This window comes from Oncorhynchus masou, chromosome 1, assembly GCF_036934945.1.
Source record: "Oncorhynchus masou masou isolate Uvic2021 chromosome 1, UVic_Omas_1.1, whole genome shotgun sequence".
Classification (NCBI taxonomy): Eukaryota; Metazoa; Chordata; class Actinopteri; order Salmoniformes; family Salmonidae; genus Oncorhynchus; species Oncorhynchus masou.
The window spans coordinates 2,158,479-2,182,387 of NC_088212.1; the positions used below are offsets into that span (position 1 = coordinate 2,158,479).

At 45.1% G+C, this 23,909-nt stretch overlaps 1 protein-coding gene across 4 annotated transcripts in view; it reads left to right on the forward strand.

The window, feature by feature from the left end:
* The first annotated feature begins 580 nt into the window (after window positions 1-580).
* The window catches only part of LOC135508019 (AT-rich interactive domain-containing protein 3A-like), a 193,320-nt gene continuing 169,991 nt past the window's right edge, over window positions 581-23,909 (forward strand). For all 4 annotated transcript variants that reach the window (XM_064927941.1, XM_064928019.1, XM_064928105.1 and 1 more), the window contains exons 1-2: window positions 581-1,058; window positions 1,565-2,251. In XM_064927941.1, the coding sequence (XP_064784013.1) occupies window positions 1,020-1,058; window positions 1,565-2,251 (726 nt within the window). In that variant the 5' untranslated portion in view covers window positions 581-1,019. The remainder of the gene's footprint in view (window positions 1,059-1,564; window positions 2,252-23,909) is intronic.

Below are 23,909 nucleotides of genomic sequence, written 5' to 3' on the forward strand. Positions count from 1 at the left end.
GAATGACTAGAAGGTATCCAGCTTTTCGTAGCAAATTAGGATAACTTACAAGGCAGTCTATGATAATTAATGTAGCAGGTTAGGAGAATTGGGTTAAGGTTAGGAAAAGGGTTATCTAAAATGCAACTCAAATAAAAAAAAACTTTTGACGTTAATTTGACAAAAACTGGACCCCTTTGAGCCATGACCTGCAATGGAACGCGAAACAGTTTCCCCGCTCTGCCGTAAGCACGTAGACCTATTTGCTTGTTCTTTTACGGAATTAAAACGTTTACGTTGCACCAAAAAAACAAAACCCCTTAATGTATTTATGTGGAGAAAAACAACAACAACAGTACGTAGCCTACGTAGTAGGCCCAGAGGTTGTGTGAAACGACTAGGTCTGTGTGTATAGGACTGGGTCCAGGCTAAATAGCCTCATGAATAACAACATGTATTTATAGATTACAGAACGTGTAACCTATTAACAGACCCCTTTTGGATGGTTTCCAACACTTGGCGACGTGGGATCCGTCGGTTCTCTGCGGTTGTTAAAGTGTATTTCCTAGGTCGTCAGTAGACCCTGCCCTCCGTATATCACTGTATTGACGTGTTGTTAGCAAATGGGAGCAGAAGGGCCGATCCTTCGCCTGGAGAGGTTATTCTGACTACAGGGTTGATCCTTCGCCCGGAGAGGTTATTCTGACTACAGGGTTGATCCTTCGCCTGGAGAGGTCATTCTGACTACAGGGTTGATCCTTTGCCTGGAGAGGTCATTCCGCTCCATGGTCGAGTCTGACTACAGGGTTGATCCTTCGCCTGGAGAGGTCATTCTGATTACAGTTGCCACTTCTTGCCAAAATCTTCAGGGTTTAAAGACTCGATCACTGCGACTACATTTATACACATTATTCTGTTTGCTCCAATCGAGACACGGATCCCGATGTTCAATCAGGATTCAGGAACACTTCCACATCTAACATTGAAAGGAGATACTTCGTGAACTGTTCGATATTTCGGTCTGATCTGACTACCGAAGCATGGTTGATGACACCAGTTTAGCAACTAAATCTGCTTTGGTAAGCATCACATTTGGTTCCTTCTCTAACCACGTTGATTAGTTGTTGTTAATAGTATGTAGATGTTTGAATCACATTTACAGTAAAGTAACTTTTGACACAACATTTAATTGTAAACTCTTCAATAGATTGATTGACACGAACGTTTCGGATGCGTTATAGAGAAATAATACCAATGGTTTAATGTTCATGTTTATTTTGTCACCGTACACACGAGCCTATTATAGCGGCATCAGCATTATACAGGACAACATATTACTTTGTTAGCCACGTTCATTTACGAAATACAGTAGTTTACATTGTAGTATATTTATGTTGCACTTTTAACACGTTAGAAACCACGTTTTAGGATATATCGACTACAGTGGCCAAATGCCGGCCACATCAGCATAATACGCATGGCCATGCTGTTTTTCCAGTTTATTACAAAGTTATTTCTTAACCGTTAATTACTTACAATAGTTTTCATTTTTAGTGGTTATTTTTTACCCCTACGCCCTCCACAGCAAGCAGCTTTCCCCTCGACCTGCAACCTCCCCCTGCTCGTCTCCTCTGCCTCGACACACAGCCACTTCCCCGGTTCACACTCACAGTCCGACCAGCCCAACGGCGGAGGCATGAAGCTGGAGGCGGTCATGGAAAACCTCCAAAGACAGCAGGCTGCCCGCCTGGCGCTAGAAGAGAAGCTCCGTCAGGCGGAGAAAGAGAAAGACCTCCGCTCCATGGTCGAGTCCCAGATCCATCAACAAGCCCTCGCCTTCCGCCACTACCAGGCAGCGGTCCGTGGCGCTTTCGCTGCGGGAATAGCGAACTCTTCTCTCGGGTTGGCGAGCTCCGCTGAACGGGAACTGGCTCTCCCTCACAGTCTTGACGCTCGCAGGCACTCGGCCAAAGCCGACTCCGATATGGACGATGATCCAGAGGGCATGGACCGAGGTATAAATGATGACAACAGGGATATGGACAACGAGGGAATCGTGGACGATGAGGAGGACATAGAGGGGGCTCTCAGCCACTACCAGCCCCGCCACCCCATGCACCCCGGAGCGGGAGACTCGTCAAAGGTCACACTTGTACATCTCATGTCCAGAGCCCCTCCGTCCTTCGCTGCGCCCCGGCAGTCAGAGACCCTGGGCGGGATGGCACCACAGTCTCAGCAACACGAATGGACTTACGACGAGCAATTCAAACAGGTAAAGCTGACTTGTAATAAGTAATACCTTCACATGAAACTTTACTCAACATAGACTCCACTGACTGCACTAACCCTGTTGATAACAACCCAATCTCCGTACTAAATCAGCATAGAATGAAACCTTTACTACGTCCAAAACACAATTGAAACGTATGTTTGACTATACAGACGTAAGATCTTAATTTCCATAAGAAATGCAAATATGTGGCGTATTTGAGTTTTAAAAAGGCTTCAAACGTTTGTAATTTCCACTTTGAAATTTCAGACTTGATTTCCTCCAATGAAAAAATGTATCAACCCCTACAAAAATGTCCATTAGTTATAATCCACATAGTCATTCACATATTTTTGTCCTTCTGCAGGATTATTTTCCTTCTGTAGTAAACTGGCTCAAATTAAGATCCTACATCTGTAGCGTCTCTAGAGGATGTTCAACAGGTTTTTTTAAAAGACATTTGCACTCCAGAAAGTACCCTCACTTAAGTTTAGGCATCTATTCTGTATGTGAAATAGGAGTCGTGTGTCCTATTGGGTGGGATCATACTGTGAGCATTTTACACCAAACGTTGAAGAATTAATTACTTTTAGACAGAACACAGGAAGAGTTTAATTCCAAAACGCTATATATCCATTTTCAGAAATGTTGGTAAATTAGATTTTATTGAAAGAGATTGGTGTGTTTTTTCACCATATTATCATGTCATGAGGTTGTTGAATGACAGACATGTATTTGTTTAAAATCTATCACTTCATGGTTTCATTTCAGAGCGATAAATAAGGATGGTTTTCTGCTAAATGCTAAATATCCACCTCACTCTCAGAGGAATCAGTAGTGCAGCTCCGTTTTACACAGTCTAATGTAAAAAAACAACAACATTTTAACAAATAAATAACAAATCATTCAATAGAGTGATATGAGATCTGTATGTGAAACATTTACATTTGACATTGTAGACATTTAGCAGATGGTTTTATCCAGAGGGATTTATAGTCAGTACATTCATCTTCAGATAGCTAGGTGGACCAGTCATAGTCAGTACATTCATCTCCAGATAGCTAGGTGGACCAGTCATAGTCAGAACATTCATCTCCAGATAGCTAGGTGGACCAGTCATAGTCAGTACATTCATCTTCAGATAGCTAGGTGAAACAACCACATATCACAGTCATAGTCAGTACATTTATCTCCAGATACCTAGGTGGACCAGTCATAGTCAGTACATTCATCTCCAGATAGCTAGGTGGACCAGTCATAGTCAGTACATTCATCTTCAGATAGCTAGGTGGACCAGTCATAGTCAGTACATTCATCTCCAGATAGCTAGGTGGACCAGTCATAGTCAGTACATTCATCTTCAGATAGCTAGGTGGACCAGTCATAGTCAGAACATTCATCTTCAGATAGCTAGGTGGACCAGTCATAGTCAGTACATTCATCTCCAGATAGCTAGGTGGACCAGTCATAGTCAGTACATTCATCTTCAGATAGCAAGGTGGACCAGTCATAGTCAGTACATTCATCTTCAGATAGCTAGGTGGACCAGTCATAGTCAGTACATTCATCTCCAGATAGCAAGGTGGACCAGTCATAGTCAGTACATTCATCTTCAGATAGCTAGGTGGACCAGTCATAGTCAGTACATTCATCTTCAGATAGCTGGTTGAAACGAGCTAAGAGAAGAGCGAGAGAGAGAAAACAACATTTTAAAATAAGATTGCGTATGTTTTGGCAGGAGGACAGGAAATGCAAGAAAGTAGAGCAGGTGGCATTCCAGCCTGGCTCACACCCAAAAATGCTAGGATCTCCCTCTGACAGGAGCGTGTGTGTCGGCTTGCAGCCAACCCATTACAAAACAGAAACATATCGAGGACCCATGCACCTAGACAGACAGACAGACAGACAGACAGACAGACAGACAGACAGACAGACAGACAGACAGACAAACGAAAACAGCAGAGAAAGGGAATATATCCAAATAGACTGTAATATTCAGACATTTGTCTACATTTACATTTACATTTAAGTCATTTGGCAGACGCTCTTATCCAGAGCGACTTACAAATTGGTGAATTCACCTTATGACATCCAGTGGAACAGCCACTTTACAATAGTGCATCTAAATCATTTAAGGGGGGGGTGAGAAGGATTACTTTATCCTATCTTTAAGGAATACCTAGGATAGGATAAAGTAATCCTTCTCACCCCCCCTTAAATGATTTAGATGCACTATTGTAAAGTGGCTGTTCCACTGGATGTCATAAGGTGAATTCACCAATTTGTAAGTCGCTCTGGATAAGAGCGTCTGCCAAATGACTTAAATGTAAATGTAGACAAGTTTTAACCATGTAGACCATTAGATCCTGGTCATCACTAGACCATTCGAGCCTGGTCATCACTAGACCATTAGAGCCTGGTCATCACTAGACCATTAGAGCCTGGTCATCACTAGACTATTAGAGCCTGGTCATCACTAGACAATTAGATCCTGGTCATCACTAGACCATTAGATCCTGGTCATCACTAGACTATTAGATCCTGGTCATCACTAGACTATTAGATCCTGGTCATCACTAGACCATTAGGTCCTGGTCATCACTAGACTATTAGATCCTGGTCATCACTAGACTATTAGATCCTGGTCATCACTAGACCATGAGATCCTGGTCATCACTAGACCATTAGATCCTGGTCATCACTATACCATTATAGCCTGGTCATCACTAGACCATTAGATCCTGGTCATCACTATACCATTAGATCCTGGTCATCACTAGACCATTAGATCCTGGTCATCACTATACCATTATAGCCTGTTAATCACTATACCATTATAGCCTGGTCATCACTAGACTATTAGAGCCTGGTCATCACTAGACCATTAGAGCCTGGTCATCACTAGACCATTAGATCCTGGTCATCACTAGACCATTAGATCCTGGTCACCACTTGACTATTAGATCCTGGTCATCACTAGACTATTAGATCCTGGTCATCACTAGACTATTAGATCCTGGTCATCACTAGACCATTAGATCCTGGTCATCACTAGACCATGAGATCCTGGTCATCACTAGACCATGAGATCCTGGTCACCACTAGACCATTAGATCCTGGTCATCACTAGACCATTAGATCCTGGTCATCACTAGACCATTAGATCCTGGTCATCACTAGACCATTAGATCCTGGTCATCACTATACCATTATAGCCTGGTCATCACTAGACCATTAGATCCTGGTCATCACTATACCATTATAGCCTGGTCATCACTAGACCATTAGATCCTGGTCATCACTATACCATTAGATCCTGGTCATCACTAGACCATTAGATCCTGGTCATCACTAGACCATTATAGCCTGTTAATCACTATACCATTATAGCCTGGTCATCACTATACCATTATAGCCTGGTCATCACTAGACTATTAGAGCCTGGTCATCACTAGACCATTAGAGCCTGGTCATCACTAGACCATTAGAGCCTGGTCATCACTAGACCATTAGAGCCTGGTCATCACTAGACCATTAGAGCCTGGTCATCACTAGACTATTAGATCCTGGTCATCACTAGACTATTAGATCCTGGTCATCACTAGACCATTAGATCCTGGTCATCACTAGACCATTAGATCCTGGTCATCACTAGACCATTAGATCCTGGTCATCACTAGACTATTAGAGCCTGGTCATCACTAGACCATTAGAGCCTGGTCATCACTAGACCATTAGAGCCTGGTCATCACTAGACTATTAGAGCCTGGTCATCACTATACCATTAGAGCCTGGTCATCACTAGACCATTAGATCCTGGTCATCACTAGACCATTAGATCCTGGTCATCACTAGACCATTAGATCCTGGTCATCACTAGACCATTAGATCCTGGTCATCACTATACCATTAGATCCTGGTCATCACTAGACCATTAGATCCTGGTCATCACTAGACCATTAGATCCTGTTCATCACTAGACCATTAGATCCTGGTCATCACTAGACCATTAGATCCTGGTCATCACTAGACCATTAGATCCTGGTCATCACTAGACCATTAGATCCTGGTCATCACTAGACCATTAGATCCTGGTCATCACTAGACCATTAGAGCCTGGTCATCACTAGACTATTAGAGCCTGGTCATCACTAGACCATTAGAGCCTGGTCATCACTAGACCATTAGAGCCTGGTCATCACTAGACTATTAGAGCCTGGTCATCACTATACCATTAGAGCCTGGTCATCACTAGACCATTAGATCCTGGTCATCACTAGACCATTAGATCCTGGTCATCACTAGACCATTAGATCCTGGTCATCACTAGACCATTAGATCCTGGTCATCACTATACCATTAGATCCTGGTCATCACTAGACCATTAGATCCTGGTCATCACTAGACCATTAGATCCTGTTCATCACTAGACCATTAGATCCTGGTCATCACTAGACCATTAGATCCTGGTCATCACTAGACCATTAGATCCTGGTCATCACTAGACCATTAGATCCTGGTCATCACTAGACCATTAGATCCTGGTCATCACTAGACCATTAGACCCTGGTCATCACTAGACTATTAGAGCCTGGTCATCACTAGACCATTAGAGCCTGGTCATCACTAGACTATTAGAGCCTGGTCATCACTAGACCATTAGATCCTGGTCATCACTAGACCATTAGATCCTGGTCATCACTAGACCATTAGAGCCTGGTCATCACTAGACCATTAGAGCCTGGTCATCACTAGACCATTAGATCCTGGTCATCACTAGACTATTAGAGCCTGGTCATCACTAGACTATTAGAGCCTGGTCATCACTAGACTATTAGAGCCTGGTCATCACTAGACCATTAGAGCCTGGTCATCACTAGACCATTAGATCCTGGTCATCACTAGACCATTAGAGCCAGGGGGGCCATAGTGGTAACATTGTAGTAGTAGTAGGCAGCTCTTTTTTAAACCACCGATCCAGGGTCCCTCTCACCCTCCTCCCCTCCTACCTCATCATGTATAGACTGGCTGTCTTTCACACAGACATCTAACTCTTGTGAGAGAGGAGAGGACCCTTCTCTTTTTTACTGGACTGGCACCTCCCTCCCTCCCTCCCTCCCTCCCTCCCTCCCTCCCTCCCTCCCTCCCTCCCTCCCTCCCTCCCTCCCCCTCCCTCCCTCCCTCCCTCCCTCCGTGATTACACCGCTGTGGGCATGTGTTTGTTTTGTTTTGTGTGTGTATGTTCGGGGCTGCCTGATATCCAATCAGCCTGCAGCAATATCCTGTAAAGTAAAAACTTATGATGTAATATTATCCATATGTTAAAGAGCTTGATTTCTCCCCCTTGGAGAGCTGGGCTGTAAAACAACTAGCTAGAAACACCTCAGATCTAACTAAAGGTGGCTCGGCTGTAAAACAACTAGCTAGAAACACCTCAGATCTAACTAAAGGTGGCTGGGTTGTAAAACAACTAGCTAGAAACACCTCAGATCTAACTAAAGGTGGCTGGGCTGTAAAACAACTAGCTAGAAACACCTCAGATCTAACTAAAGGTGGCTCGGCTGTAAAACAACTAGCTAGACACACCTCAGATCTAACTAAAGGTGGCTCGGCTGTAAAACAACTAGCTAGACACACCTCAGATCTAACTAAAGGTGGCTGGGCTGTAAAACAACTAGCTAGACACACCTCAGATCTAACTAAAGGTGGCTCGGCTGTAAAACAACTAGCTAGACACACCTCAGATCTAACTAAAGGTGGCTCGGCTGTAAAACAACTAGCTAGACACACCTCAGATCTAACTAAAGGTGGCTGGGCTGTAAAACAACTAGCTAGAAACACCTCAGATCTAACTAAAGGTGGCTGGGCTGTAAAACAACTAGCTAGAAACACCTCAGATCTAACTAAAGGTGGCTCGGCTGTAAAACAACTAGCTAGACACACCTCAGATCTAACTAAAGGTGGCTGGGTTGTAAAACAACTACCTAGAAACACCTCAGATCTAACTAAAGGTGGCTGGGCTGTAAAACAACTAGCTAGACACACCTCAGATCTAACTAAAGGTGGCTGTGCTGTAAAACAACTAGCTAGAAACACCTCAGATCTAACTAAAGGTGGCTGGGCTGTAAAACAACTAGCTAGAAACACCTCAGATCTAACTAAAGGTGGCTGGGCTGTAAAACAACTAGCTAGACACACCTCAGATCTAACTAAAGGTGGCTGGGCTGTAAAACAACTAGCTAGAAACACCTCAGATCTAACTAAAGGTGGCTGGGCTGTAAAACAACTAGCTAGACACACCTCAGATCTAACTAAAGGTGGCTCGGTTGTAAAACAACTAGCTAGACACACCTCAGATCTAACTAAAGGTGGCTCGGCTGTAAAACAACTAGCTAGACACACCTCAGATCTAACTAAAGGTGGCTGGGCTGTAAAACAACTAGCTAGAAACACCTCAGATCTAACTAAAGGTGGCGGGGTTGTAAAACAACTAGCTAGACACACCTCAGATCTAACTAAAGGTGGCTGGGCTGTAAAACAACTAGCTAGACACACCTCAGATCTAACTAAAGGTGGCTCGGCTGTAAAACAACTAGCTAGACACACCTCAGATCTAACTAAAGGTGGCTGGGCTGTAAAACAACTAGCTAGACACACCTCAGATCTAACTAAAGGTGGCTGGGCTGTAAAACAACTAGCTAGACACACCTCAGATCTAACTAAAGGTGGCTGGGCTGTAAAACAACTAGCTAGACACACCTCAGATCTAACTAAAGGTGGCTCGGCTGTAAAACAACTAGCTAGACACACCTCAGATCTAACTAAAGGTGGCTGGGCTGTAAAACAACTAGCTAGACACACCTCAGATCTAACTAAAGGTGGCTCGGCTGTAAAACAACTAGCTAGAAACACCTCAGATCTAACTAAAGGTGGCTCGGCTGTAAAACAACTAGCTAGACACACCTCAGATCTAACTAAAGGTGGCTCGGCTGTAAAACAACTAGCTAGACACACCTCAGATCTAACTAAAGGTGGCTGGGCTGTAAAACAACTATCTATTATAGTGGCTGAACTCAAATGTGCTGGTTGATAAAATACCTGTATTCATGGGAAAAATGCTATTTTGTTCATAAATTATATTGTAAATTGGAATGGTAGAGTTATCAGAATTGTACAGGAAGGTCGACTCAATCCAAGAGTACAACCAATTGATTACAGCATTGCCCCAAAAATGGAGTGGCAGCAGGAGGAGGTAGGGAACTGGTCTGTCTGCCCAATATAAAGGATCAATACTAGAGGAGGTAGGTGGCAGTGGGAGGAGGTAGGGAACTGGTCTGTCTGCCCAATATAAAGGATCAATACTGGAGGAGGTAGGGAACTGGTCTGTCTGCCCAATATAAAGGATCAATACTGGAGGAGGTGGGGAACTGGTCTGTCTGCTCAATATAAAGGATCAATACTGGAGGAGGCAGGTGGGAGGAGGTAGGGAACTGGTCTGTCTGCCCAATATAAAGGATCAATACTGGAGGAGGCAGGTGGGAGGAGGTAGGGAACTGGTCTGTCTGCCCAATATAAAGGATCAATACTGGAGGAGGTAGGGAACTGGTCTGTCTACCCAATATAAAGGATCAATACTGGAGGAGGTAGGGAACTGGTCTGTCTGCCCAATATAAAGGATCAATACTGGAGGAGGAGGGAACTGGTCTGTCTGCCCAATATAAAGGATCAATACTGGAGGAGGTAGGTGTCAGTGGGAGGAGGTAGGGAACTGGCCTGTCTGCCCAATATAAAGGATCAATACTGGAGGAGGTAGGGAACTGGTCTGTCTGTCCAATATAAAGGATCAATACTGGAGGAGGTAGGGAACTGGCCTGTCTGCCCAATATAAAGGATCAATACTGGAGGAGGTAGGTGTCAGTGGGAGGAGGTAGGGAACTGGTCTGTCTGCCCAATATAAAGGAGCAATACTGGAGGAGGTAGGTGTCAGTGGGAGGAGGTAGGGAACTGGCCTGTCTGCCCAATATAAAGGATCAATACTGGAGGAGGTAGGGAACTGGTCTGTCTGCCCAATATAGAGGATCAATACTGGAGGAGGTAGGGAACTGGCCTGTCTGCCCAATATAAAGGATCAATACTGGAGGAGGTAGGTGTCAGTGGGAGGAGGTAGGGAACTGGTCTGTCTGCCCAATATAAAGGATCAATACTGGAGGAGGTAGGTGTCAGTGGGAGGAGGTAGGGAACTGGCCTGTCTGCCCAATATAAAGGATCAATACTGGAGGAGGTAGGGAACTGGTCTGTCTGCCCAATATAAAGGATCAATACTGGAGGAGGCAGGTGGGAGGAGGAGGGGAACTGGTCTGTCTGTCCAATATAAAGGATCAATACTGGAGGAGGTAGGGAACTGGCCTGTCTGCCCAATATAAAGGATCAATACTGGAGGAGGCAGGGAACTGGTCTGTCTGCCCAATATAAAGGATCAATACTGGAGGAGGCAGGTGGGAGGAGGAGGGGAACTGGTCTGTCTGCCCAATATAAAGGATCAATACTGGAGGAGGGGAACTGGTCTGTCTGCCCAATATAAAGGATCAATACTGGAGGAGGCAGGGAACTGGTCTGTCTGCCTAATATAAAGGATCAATACTGGAGGAGGCAGGTGTCAGTGGGAGGAGGTAGGGAACTGGTCTGTCTGCCCAATATAAAGGATCAATACTGGAGGAGGCAGGTGTCAGTGGGAGGAGGTAGGGAACTGGTCTGTCTGCCCAATATAAAGGATCAATACTGGAGGAGGCAGGTGTCAGTGGGAGGAGGTAGGGAACTGGTCTGTCTGCCCAATATAAAGGATCAATACTGGAGGAGGCAGGTGTCAGTGGGAGGAGGTAGGGAACTGGTCTGTCTGCCCAATATAAAGGATCAATACTGGAGGAGGAGGGGAACTGGTCTGTCTGCCCAATATAAAGGATCAATACTGGAGGAGGCAGGGAACTGGTCTGTCTGCCCAATATAAAGGATCAATACTGGAGGAGGTAGGTGGCAGTGGGAGGAGGTAGGGAACTGGTCTGTCTGCCCAATATAAAGGATCAATACTGGAGGAGGCAGGGAACTGGTCTGTCTGCCCAATATAAAGGATCAATACTGGAGGAGGTAGAGAACTGGTCTGTCTGCCCAATATAAAGGATCAATACTGGAGGAGGAGGGAACTGGTCTGTCTGCCCAATATAAAGGATCAATACTGGAGGAGGTAGGGAACTGGTCTGTCTGCCCAATATAAAGGATCAATACTGGAGGAGGTAGGGAACTGGTCTGTCTGCCCAATATAAAGGATCAATACTGGAGGAGGCAGGTGGGAGGAGGTGGGGAACTGGTCTGTCAGCCCAATATAAAGGATCAATACTGGAGGAGGTAGGGAACTGGTCTGTCTGCCCAATATAAAGGATCAATACTGGAGGAGGCAGGTGGGAGGAGGTAGGGAACTGGTCTGTCAGCCCAATATAAAGGATCAATACTGGAGGAGGTAGGGAACTGGTCTGTCTGCCCAATATAAAGGATCAATACTGGAGGAGGAGGGGAACTGGTCTGTCTGCCCAATATAAAGGATCAATACTGGAGGAGGTAGGGAACTGGTCTGTCTGCCCAATATAAAGGATCAATACTGGAGGAGGCAGGGAACTGGTCTGTCTGCCCAATATAAAGGATCAATACTGGAGGAGGTAGGGAACTGGTCTGTCTACCCAATATAAAGGATCAATACTGGAGGAGGCAGGGAACTGGTCTGTCTGCCCAATATAAAGGATCAATACTGGAGGAGGAGGGGAACTGGTCTGTCTGCCCAATATAAAGGATCAATACTGGAGGAGGAGGGGAACTGGTCTGTCTGCCCAATATAAAGGATCAATACTGGAGGAGGTAGGGAACTGGTCTGTCTGCCCAATATAAAGGATCAATACTGGAGGAGGAGGGGAACTGGTCTGTCTGCCCAATATAAAGGATCAATACTGGAGGAGGCAGGTGGGAGGAGGTGGGGAACTGGTCTGTCTGCCCAATATAAAGGATCAATACTGGAGGAGGTAGGGAACTGGTCTGTCTGCCCAATATAAAGGATCAATACAGGAGGAGGTAGGGAACTGGTCTGTCTGCCCAATATAAAGGATCAATACAGGAGGAGGTAGGGAACTGGTCTGTCTGCCCAATATAAAGGATCAATACAGGAGGAGGCAGGTGGGAGGAGGTGGGGAACTGGTCTGTCAGCCCAATATAAAGGATCAATACTGGAGGAGGTAGGGAACTGGTCTGTCTGCCCAATATAAAGGATCAATACTGGAGGAGGAGGGGAACTGGTCTGTCTGCCCAATATAAAGGATCAATACTGGAGGAGGAGGGAACTGGTCTGTCTGCCCAATATAAAGGATCAATACTGGAGGAGGCAGGGAACTGGTCTGTCTGCCCAATATAAAGGATCAATACTGGAGGAGGTGGGGAACTGGTCTGTCTGCCCAATATAAAGGATCAATACTGGAGGAGGAGGGGAACTGGTCTGTCTGCCCAATATAAAGGATCACAACTGGAGGAGGAATAAAAATAGCATAAATAGGATAGTATACCAGTTTCATTTGAGGACCAGGATGTTGACAATTGTGCCATACAGATTGCTAAATAGTTGGGAAGAGATTTTTAATGTACCAATTCCATTGTACAGGGTGTATGAGTTGATATATAAAACAACGCAAGATTCAAGACTTTATGCTTTTCAGCAAAAATCATTATATAGAACTCTTGCCACCAACAAAATGTTGAATATTTGGGGCATAAAACCATCGATGCTCTGCAGATGTTGTTGTGAGGATACAGAATCAATAGACCATTTATTTTGGTCTTGACCTCAGGTAGCCTGGTTCTGGTCTCAGGTTCAGGAGTGGCTGAAAATGCAGAACATTGATCTAAAATTGACCCTAGAAATAGTACTGTGAGGAGATCTGGAGAGACCGGGTCAGTCAATTACTAATATACTAATACTCTTAGTAAAAGTATTGATCTTAGGGGATCTGGAGAGACCAGGTCAGTCAATTACTAATATACTGCTGAGTGTTTGGATGTGGAATTGGAGACAAGTGGGAGTGGAGTTGCTGGGCGGGAGATGGAAAATAAAACACTTCTTTTTAAAGTAAAAATAAAACACAATAAAAAGTACATTTGAATAACACTGAGGTGTTTTTACAACTAATGCCGGTTTGTCTGATGCCGTGCAGGTGTTTGTACACATGCATATACACACACTCTCATTCAAATAAACACATACAAGAACACACACATACATGTAATAGTGCCAGACATGCACACAAACATATAAAGTAGGCATTGCTGTTATGATTTCAGTTGTCCTAGATGTCCTTTTGTTTAATTTATATATATATATATTTTGCATTGTTTGCTGTTTTCTTCTGTCTTTTGCTTTCTTCTCTTTAGTTAATTCTCTTGGTTGTTGGTGCGTTGGGGGGTTCTTGGGGGTGGGGGTTCATTCTCTTGTTTGTTGGTGCGTTGGGGGGTTCTTGGGGTTGGGGGTTCATTCTCTTGGTTGTTGGTGCGTTCGGGGTTCTTGGGGGTGGGGGTTCATTCTCTTGGTTGTTGGTGCATTGGGGGGTTCTTGGGGGTGGGGGTTCATTCTCTTGGTTGTTGGTGCGTTGGGGGTTCTTGGGGGTGGGGGTCCATTCTCTTGGTTGTTGGTGCGTTGGGGGTTCTTGGGGGTGGGGGTTAATTCTCTTGGTTGTGGGTGCGTTGGGGGGTTCTTGGGGGTGGGGGTCCATTCTCTTGGTTGTTGGTGCGTTGGGGGTTCTTGGGGGTGGGGGTTAATTCTCTTGGTTGTTGGTGCGTTGGGGGGTTCTTGGGGGTGGGGGTTCATTCTCTTGGTTGTGGGTGCGTTGGGGGGTTCTTGGGGGTGGGGATTCATTCTCTTGGTTGTTGGTGCATTGTGGGGTTCATGGGGGAATGGAATTCATTGTATTTTTTAATTTGACAGGGGTCTCGAATGGTTGAGGGACAGCTATTGGGGAACTGTGGGGGGGTGGGTTGGGGGGTCTTGGAGGGTTCAGGTTAACGTTTTTTGGCCTGTCAACATGCCCTTGAGCAGGGCATTGACCCCGGAGGCTTCTGTGTGTCACCCTGAATGGGAGTCTGTAGATTGACTGGTGTGACGTCGTTGTTGAGGGGCTTCACTGCAAGTATATTGTATGTTACGGATATTCCAAAAAAAAAATATATATTTTTTTTTAATAATTAAAAAAAATGAACAACTCTTCTCTGGATGTGGAAAACTAACAGGTATAATTAATATAATCGTCCTAATTCTGCTCTGCATTCCTTGTTTGGGATTTTACGTTGTCTTTTTTTGTTGCAGAATTCCACATGCCGAGATTCAATTTGGTGTTTGTCCCATTTTGTGAATTCTTGGTTGGTAAGCGGACCCCAGACCTCACAACCATAGAGGTCAATGGGTTCTATAACTGATTCAAGTATTTTTTTCGCCAGATCCTAATTGAGATGTCACATTTTATGATTCTTTTGATGGCGTTGAAGGCCCTTCTTGCCTTGTCTCTCAGGTAGTTCACAGCTTTACGGCAGTCTCTCTCTTTCTCTGTGTACATCCTGACCTAGGCCTACACACAGGGTATAATGTTGTCATGTCTTCTGAAGCCCAGGCTTCTCTCCTTCTCAGAAGCACCGGTCAAACAGGAACTCTTCTCTTCTCAGCCTCCATAATTCAGGGAATGGAACATCACTAAAACCCAGGCCTGGTGAATGAGGCACAATGCGCTATTGAAACTCTGCTTTAATGAGAGAGGGAGAGGGAGAGGGAGAGGGAGAGAGAGAGAGGGAGAGGGAGAGAGGGAGAGGAGAAAGAGAGATGACAGACTTGTTTAAACACCCTCCCATCAATGTGGGTGTTACATTTTAATCACACAAGCCAGGAATTTCTGCAGCTGCTTGCAAAAGGCTCTCTGTTTACGAGATCGCACTGGTCGACAAACACAGCCTGTCCATAGACAATCACAACCTGTCCATAGACAATCACAGCCTGTCTATAGACAATCACAGCCTGTCTATAGACAATCACAGCCTGTCCATAGACAATCACAGCCTGTCCATAGACAATCACAGCCTGTCTATAGACAATCACAGCCTGTCCATAGACAATCACAGCCTGTCCATAGACAATCACAGCCTGTCTATAGACAATCACAGCCTGTCCATAGACAATCACAGCCTGTCCGTAGACAATCACAGCCTGTCCATAGACAAACACAGCCTGCCCATAGACAAACACAGCCTGCCCATAGACAAACACAGCCTGTCCATAGACAAACACAGCCTGCCCATAGACAAACACAGCCTGCCCATAGACAAACACAGCCTGTCCATAGACAAACACAGCCTGCCCATAGACAATCACAGCCTGCCCATAGACAAACACAGCCTGTCTATAGACAAACACAGCCTGTCTGTAGACAATCACAGCCTGTCTGTAGACAATCACAGCCTGTCTATAGACAAACACAGCCTGTCTATAGACAAACACAGTCTGTCCATAGACAATCACAGCCTGTCTATAGACAAACACAGCCTGTCTATAGACAATCACAGCCTGTCTATAGACAATCACAGCCTGTCTATAGACAATCACAGCCTGTCTATAGACAATCACAGCCTGTCCATAGACAATCACAGCCTGTCCATAGACAATCACAGCCTGTCCATAGACAATCACAGCCTGTCCATAGACAATCACAGCCTGTCCATAGACAATCACAGCCTGTCCATAGACAATCACAGCCTGTCTATAGACAATCACAACCTGTCTATAGGCTGGCTGGCTGCTTCTCTCTGACTCCTTTCTTCTCTTCACCCCTTAGGTTACTGTAAGTTAAAATAGGTTGCTTGGTTAAGTTAGGTAGCTTGGTTAAGTTAGGTAGCTTGGTTAAGTTAGGTAGCTTGGTTTGGTTAAGTTAGGTAGCTTGGTTTGGTTAATTTAGGTAGCTTGGTTTGGTTAATTTAGGTAGCTTGGTTAAGTTTGGTAGCTTGGTTTGGTTCATTTAGGTAGCTTGGTTTGGTTAAGTTAGGTAGCTTAATTCCAGCATTTTAATACATTTCTTCCATTAATGTAGTAATGTGTTATCATTTATACACTGTGCCAAGTTTGCTTTTTCTTAGTATGCTTCTATAAAAATAAATAAAAACACTTTTTTCCTTGACAGAAAAAGTATTACAGTTTTTCCCAATTGCTAAAACACAATTTTGCAAACTAGGCAGGTTTTATCAAAATACTTAACACAACTCACAAAACCACACCCCCAAACTGCAAAATACCTCATATATCCTGCAAAAGAAGCGCTGCAACCAAAACTACATATTGCATTATCAAAATCAAATGTTTGGCACACACTTCATTCATATTACTAGATTGTTGTCTAACCAACTACACACTGTTGGGCATAATGAAAAGCACTCTCATCTTTAGTATGCTTTGCCATAATAGTAAAATAGTTCAAATTGTAGAAAATCTTCAGATGCACAGAAATATTTGCAGATACACACACATGTTGTTGAAACATTTTATTTTTTACCAAACAAGTCAGTGCAACATATGCACAGCAGATATATTTACATTGGACTGAACAAAAATATGCTCACAAAAAAACAGTCAACTGAAAAAGAACATGACGTTTCTCCCTCTTCTTCTGGTCTTTGCTCGGGTTGAACCCAGCCTCATCTATAAAGATGAACTCATGTGGGATTGCATGAGCATCCATTTCCAGTACTCCCTGAAAACAAAGAACAAAAGCAGTCAATGTGGTGTTATCCAGTACACTGGGAAACAATGTTGTGTAGTGTACTGCAGTCAATATGGTGTTATCCAGTACACTGGGAAACAATGTTGTGTAGTGTACTGCAGTCAATATGGTGTTATCCAGTACACTGGGAAACAATGTTGTGTAGTGTACTGCAGACAATATGGTGTTATCCAGTACACTGAGAAACAATGTTGTGTAGTGTACTGCAGTCAATATGGTGTTATCCAGTACACTGGGAAACAATGTTGTGTAGTGTACTGCAGTCAATATGGTGTTATCCAGTACACTGGGAAACAATGTTGTGTAGTGTACTGCAGTCAATATGGTGTTATCCAGTACACTGGGAAACAATGTTGTGTAGTGTACTGCAGTCAATATTGTTCTTACATCCACATCGTCTGACCTCTGTTTCTTTGAGAGTTTCTCTCAAACGGCTCCTTATAAAGTTGTTTCATTCTGATCTGGTTTTGCGTGAGAATGCGAGCCAATGTGGACAGATTGACTCGTTGAATGTTGTTGAATATGGTGTTGTCTTGGATGATGTGGCTTTGAATTTCTCCTAATCTGATTTCATTATTTGCCAAAACCAAGTTTACAATGTTAGCTTCCTGTATCCCGGTGAACATTTGGCCCCTTCCTCCACCGTGGTTGGCCCCGTCCTCCGCCGTGGTTGGCCCCGTCCTCCGCCGTGGTTGGCCCCGTCCTCCGCCGTGGTTGGCCCCGTCCTCCGCCGTGGTTGGCCCCGTCCTCCGCCGTGGTTGGCCCCGTCCTCCGCCGTGGTTGGCCCCGTCCTCCGCCGTGGTTGGCCCCGTCCTCCGCCGTGGTTGGCCCCGTCCTCCGCCGTGGTTGGCCCCGTCCTCCGCCGTGGTTGGCCCCGTCCTCCGCCGTGGTTGGCCCCGTCCTCCGCCGTGGTTGGCCCCGTCCTCCGCCATGGTTGGCCCCGTCCTCCACCATGCTTGGGTCTCTCAGTCCTTTAGAAAAACAAAAAACATAGGGCTTGGACAATGCAGCCTAAAGATATTCCCCCACAGTAGAGTAAATTCTACAGGAAATGTGTGCAGTTAGTGTATGACATCAGCCATTCATGAAGTTAACAGGTGTCACCCAACTGATACACTCTGACATGGGGTGTACTACATAGTGTGAATGTTGGTTACATACCTGAACTCCAGTCTCAATGTCCAGAGGACACAGGCCACAGTAACACGGCTCACGTTGGGCTGCACTCTCTGTCCAGCCTCTCCCATTGTCAGCCCATGGTTGATGACATGATCAACTAAGGTTGCTCTGATTTCATTTGAAAGTTGTTGTATTCTTTGGCCATGAACTCCTCTACCAGCTCTACCCCTACCTCTCACTCTTTCTCCCACTCTCATTCTCACCCTCCCTCTTCCTCTTCCTCTCTCTGTAACGGCTTCCATTGTTGTTGTAAAACAAAAGGTGCTCACCTGTGGTCTTTTCATAATGCTTACTTCCTGATTGAAGTGGTAACAATTAACCATTAAGGTGTTTGGCCAGGTGGCACATGTATTGGCCAGGTGGCACATGTATTGACCAATTAGCTCATGTAGTGTCATTTTGAAAGGCAGTGTTTTGAAATGGCCAACATGTGACTTTATGTCAGATTGTTGTGTCTTATGCAGAGAACCATGTGCAGTGCATTTAAAAAGTGCCATTTTGAATTGCAAAATGTGTGTAAAGCAGAAAATGTGTTTAGACTTTTGGAGACTTGAGAAGAGGTTTTGCTCTCTGTGTGTCAGTTTAAATAATTATGCTGTGCATGTCATTTTAGTGTGTTAGCAATTGGAAAAAACTGTATTCTCTTTGACTGTGTATTTTCGGCAGTTCTTACTTCCACCACTAGAGGGCAGAACTTATTTTCGGCACTTATTTGAAACATTTGAAACATATGTTTACATGATACATTTTGTATTGTAGATATGTAGTGGTGTAATAGTGTTATTATGTACTGTTTTATATTTTGTTTTATGTGTGATGTAAGTGCCTTAATGTGTTTGTACCCCAGGAAGTTTAGCTGCTGCCTTGGCAGGAACGGTTAAGTTAGGTAGCTTGTGGGGCTAACTAATGGGGATCGCTAATAGATGCAAATACGTCGCTATTCGTAAGCATTTCTCCTTTGCCAAGATAATCCATCCACCTGACAGGTGTGGCATATCAAGAAGCTGATTAAACAGCATGATCATTACACAGGTGCACCTTACGCTGGGGACAATAAAAGGCCGCTCTAAAATGATCAATTTGGTCACACAACACAATGCCACAGATGTCTCGAGTTTTGAGGGAGCGTGCAATTGACTGCAGGATTGTCCACCAGAGCTGTGGCCAGATAATTGAATGTTCATTTCTCTACCATATGCCGCCTCCAACGTCATTTTAAAGAGTTTGGCACTACGTCCAACCGGCCTCACAACAGCAGACCACATGTAACCAGACCAGCCCAGGACCTCCACATCTGGCTTCTTCACCTGCGGGAAGGTCTGTGACCAGCAGATGCATAGTCAAGTGAAATCCATAGATTAGGGCTTAATGAATTGATTTAAATTGACTGATTTCTGTATATGAACTGTAACTCAGTAAAATCTTTGACATTGTTGTATACACCATACAGCTTTATACCAGATATACCATACAGTTTTATACCAGATATACCATATAGTTATATAACAGATACACCATATAGTTATATAACAGATACACCATTTAGTTATATAACAGATACACCATTTAGTTATATAACATTTACATTTTACATTTAAGTCATTTGGCAGACGCTCTTATCCAGAGCGACTTACAAATTGGTGAATTCACCTTATGACATCTAGTGGAACAGCCACTTTACAATAGTGCATCTAAATCATTTAAGGGGGGGGTGAGACGGATTACTTTATCCTATCCTAGGTATTCCTTAAAGAGGTGGGGTTTCAGGTGTCTTCGGAAGGTGGTGATTGACTCCGCTGTCCTGGCGTCGTGAGGGAGTTTGTTCCACCATTGGGGGGCCAGAGCAGCGAACAGTTTTGACTGGGCTGAGCGGGAACTGTACTTCCTCAGTGGTAGGGAGGCGAGCAGGCCAGAGGTGGATGAACGCAGTGCCCTTGTTTGGGTGTAGGGCCTGATCAGAGCCTGGAGGTACTGCGGTGCCGTTCCCCTCACAGCTCCGTAGGCAAGCACCATGGTCTTGTAGCGGATGCGAGCTTCAACTGGAAGCCAGTGGAGAGAGCGGAGGAGCGGGGTGACGTGGGAGAACTTGGGAAGGTTGAACACCAGACGGGCTGCGGCGTTCTGGATGAGTTGTTGGGGTTTAATGGCACAGGCGGGGAGCCCAGCCAACAGCGAGTTGCAGTAATCCAGACGGGAGATGACAAGTGCCTGGATTAGGACCTGCGCCGCTTCCTGTGTGAGGCAGGGTCGTACTCTGCGGATGTTGTAGAGCATGAACCTACAGGAACGGGCTGCCCGGAGCACTGTTCTGTGAGCTCGCAATGAGTCGTCGAGCCACGGAGCGGGAGGGGAGGACCGAGCCGGCCTGGAGGATAGGGGACATAGAGAGTCAAAGGATGCAGAAAGGGAAGAGAGGAGGGTTGAGGGTTGGAGAAGGATTGAGCAGAGGGAAGAGATGATAGGATGGAAGAGGAGAGAGTAGCGGGGGAGAGAGAGCGAAGGTTGGGACGGCGCGATACCATCTGAGTAGGGGCAGTGTGGGAAGTGTTGGATGAGAGCGAGAGGGAAGTGGATACAAGGTAGTGGTCGGAGACTTGGAGGGGAGTTGCAATGAGGTTAGTGGAAGAACAGCATCTAGTAAAGATGAGGTCGAGCGTATTGCCTGCCTTGTGAGTAGGGGGGGAAGGTGAGAGGCTGAGGTCAAAAGAGGAGAGGAGTGGAAAGAAGGAGGCAGAGAGGAATGAGTCAAAGGTAGACGTGGGGAGGTTAAAGTCGCCCAGGACTGTGAGAGGTGAGCTGTCCTCAGGAAAGGAGCTTATCAAGGCATCAAGCTCATTGATGAACTCTCCGAGGGAACCTGGAGGGCGATAAATGATAAGGATGTTAAGCTTGAAAGGGCTGGTAACTGTGACAGCATGGAATTCAAAGGAGGCGATAGACAGATGGGTAAGGGGAGAAAGAGAGAATGACCACTTGGGAGAGATGAGGATCCCGGTGCCACCACCCCGCTGACCAGAAGCTCTCGGGGTGTGCGAGAACACGTGGGCGGACGAAGAGAGAGCAGTAGGAGTAGCAGTGTTATCTGTGGTGATCCATGTTTCCGTCAGTGCCAAGAAGTCGAGGGACTGGAGGGAGGCATAGGCTGCCTTGTTGGCCGCAGATCGGCAGTTCCAGAGGCTACAGGAGACCTGGAACTCCACGTGGGTCGTGCGCGCTGGGACCACCAGATTAGGGTGGCCGCGGCCACGCGGTGTGGAGCGTTTGTATGGTCTGTGCAGAGAGGAGAGAACAGGGATGGATAGACACATAGTTGACAGGCTACAGAAGAGGCTACGCTAATGCAAAGGAGATTGGAATGACAAGTGGACTACACGTCTCGAATGTTCAGAAAGTTAAGCTTACGTAGCAAGAATCTTATTGACTAAAATGATTGAAATGATACAGTACTGCTGGAGTAGGCTAGCTGGTAGTGGCTGCGTTGTTGACTTTGTAGGCTAGCTGGCAGTGGCTGCGTTGTTGACACTACACTAATCAAGTCGTTCCGTCGAGTGTAATAGTTTCTACAGTGCTGCTATTCGGGGGCTAGCTGGCTAGCTAGCAGTGTTGATTACGTTACGTTACGTTAAAAGAACGACAATAGCTGGCTAGCTAACCTAGAAAATCGCTCTAGACTACACAATTGTCTTAGATACAAAGACAGCTATGTAGCTAGCTAGCTACGATCAAACAAATCAAACCGTTGTACTGTAATGAAGTGAAATGAAAATGTGATACTACCTGTGGAGCGAAGCGGAATATTGACCGGGTTGTTGACGTTCTATTCAGTAGGCGTTGGCTAGCTGTTGGCTAGCTAGCTAGCAGTATCTCCTACGTTAAGGACGACAAATAGCTGGCTAGCTAACCTCTGTAAATTAAGATAATCAGTCTACACACTCTAAACTACACAATTATCTTGGATACGAAGACAGCAAAGACAACTATGTAGCTAGCTAACACTACACTAATCGAGTCTTTCAGGTGAGTGAATAGTTTCTACAGTGCTGGTATTCGTTAGCTAGCTGCTGGGCAGATAGCAGTGTAGACTACGTTAGGACGATGAAATACGATAATTACGCAATAATCTTTGATACAAAGACGGCTATGTAGCTAGCTAAGAAGAAATTGCTAAGATTAGACAAATCAAACCGTTGTACTATAATTAAATGTAATGAAAAGTTATACTACCTGCGGACCGAAGTGTAGATGCGACCGCTCGCTCCAACCCGGAACCGGGTTATACCATTTAGTTATATAACAGATATACCATTTAGTTATATAACAGATACACCATTTAGTTATATAACAGATACACCATATAGTTATATACTACCTTGTCAGCTCGGGATTTGAACTTGCAACCTTTCGGTTGCTAGTCCAACACTCTAACCACTAGGCTACCCTGCCACCCCAGGGTAGCCTAGTGGTTAGTTATATACCAGATATACCATATAGTTATATAACAGATATACCATATAGTTATATAACAGAGCTATGGGAGATAGTTGTTTTGGAATGTGACTCATTGTAATGATTCTCAGCATAATCTAAGGGCCCCAAGGGGGGTGTCTCATGGTGGTCAGCCACCTCCTCTCCCTCTGTTCAGCTTCTCTTTCTCAAGTGGCTGTTAACCTGACAGAGATGTGGTAGCCTGCTGTGGACACACACACACACATTGAAGAGGAGACAGACTGCTATCCTATTGAAGAGGAGACAGACTATGCTATCGTATTGAAGAGGAGACAGACTGATATCGTATTGAAGAGGAGAAATACTGCTATTGTATTGAAGAGGAGACAGACTCTGCTATCGTATTGAAGAGGAGTCAGACTATGCTATCGTATTGAAGAGGAGACAGACTCTGCTATCGTATTGAAGAGGAGACAGACTGATATCGTATTGAAGAGGAGTCAGACTCTGCTATCGTATTGAAGAGGAGACCAGACTGCTATCGTATTGAAGAGGAGACAGACTATGCTATAGTATGGATGAGGAGACAGACTGCTATCGTATTGAAGGGGAGACAGACTGCTATCATATTGAAGAGGAGACAGACTGCTATAGTATGGATGAGGAGACAGACTGCTATCGTATTGAAGAGGAGTCAGACTGCTATCGTATTGAAGAGGAGACAGACTGCTATAGTATGGATGAGGAGACAGACTGCTATCGTATTGAAGGGGAGACAGACTGCTATCATATTGAAGAGGAGTCAGACTCTGCTATCCACTGAAGAGGATACAGACTGCTATCCACTGAAGAGGAGACAGACTCTGCTATCCACTGAAGAGGAGACAGACTCTGCTATCCACTGAAGAGGAGACAGACTGCTATCCACTGAAGAGGAGACAGACTCTGCTATCCACTGAAGAGGAGTCAGACTGCTATCCACTGAAGAGGAGACAGACTGCTATCCACTGAAGAGGAGACAGACTGCTATCCACTGAAGGGAGACAGACTCTGTTATCCACTGAAGAGGAGACAGACTCTGTTATCCACTGAAGAGGAGACAGACTCTGTTATCCACTGAAGAGGAGACAGACTGCTATCCACTGAAGAGGAGACAGACTGCTATCCACTGAAGAGGAGACAGACTGCTATCCACT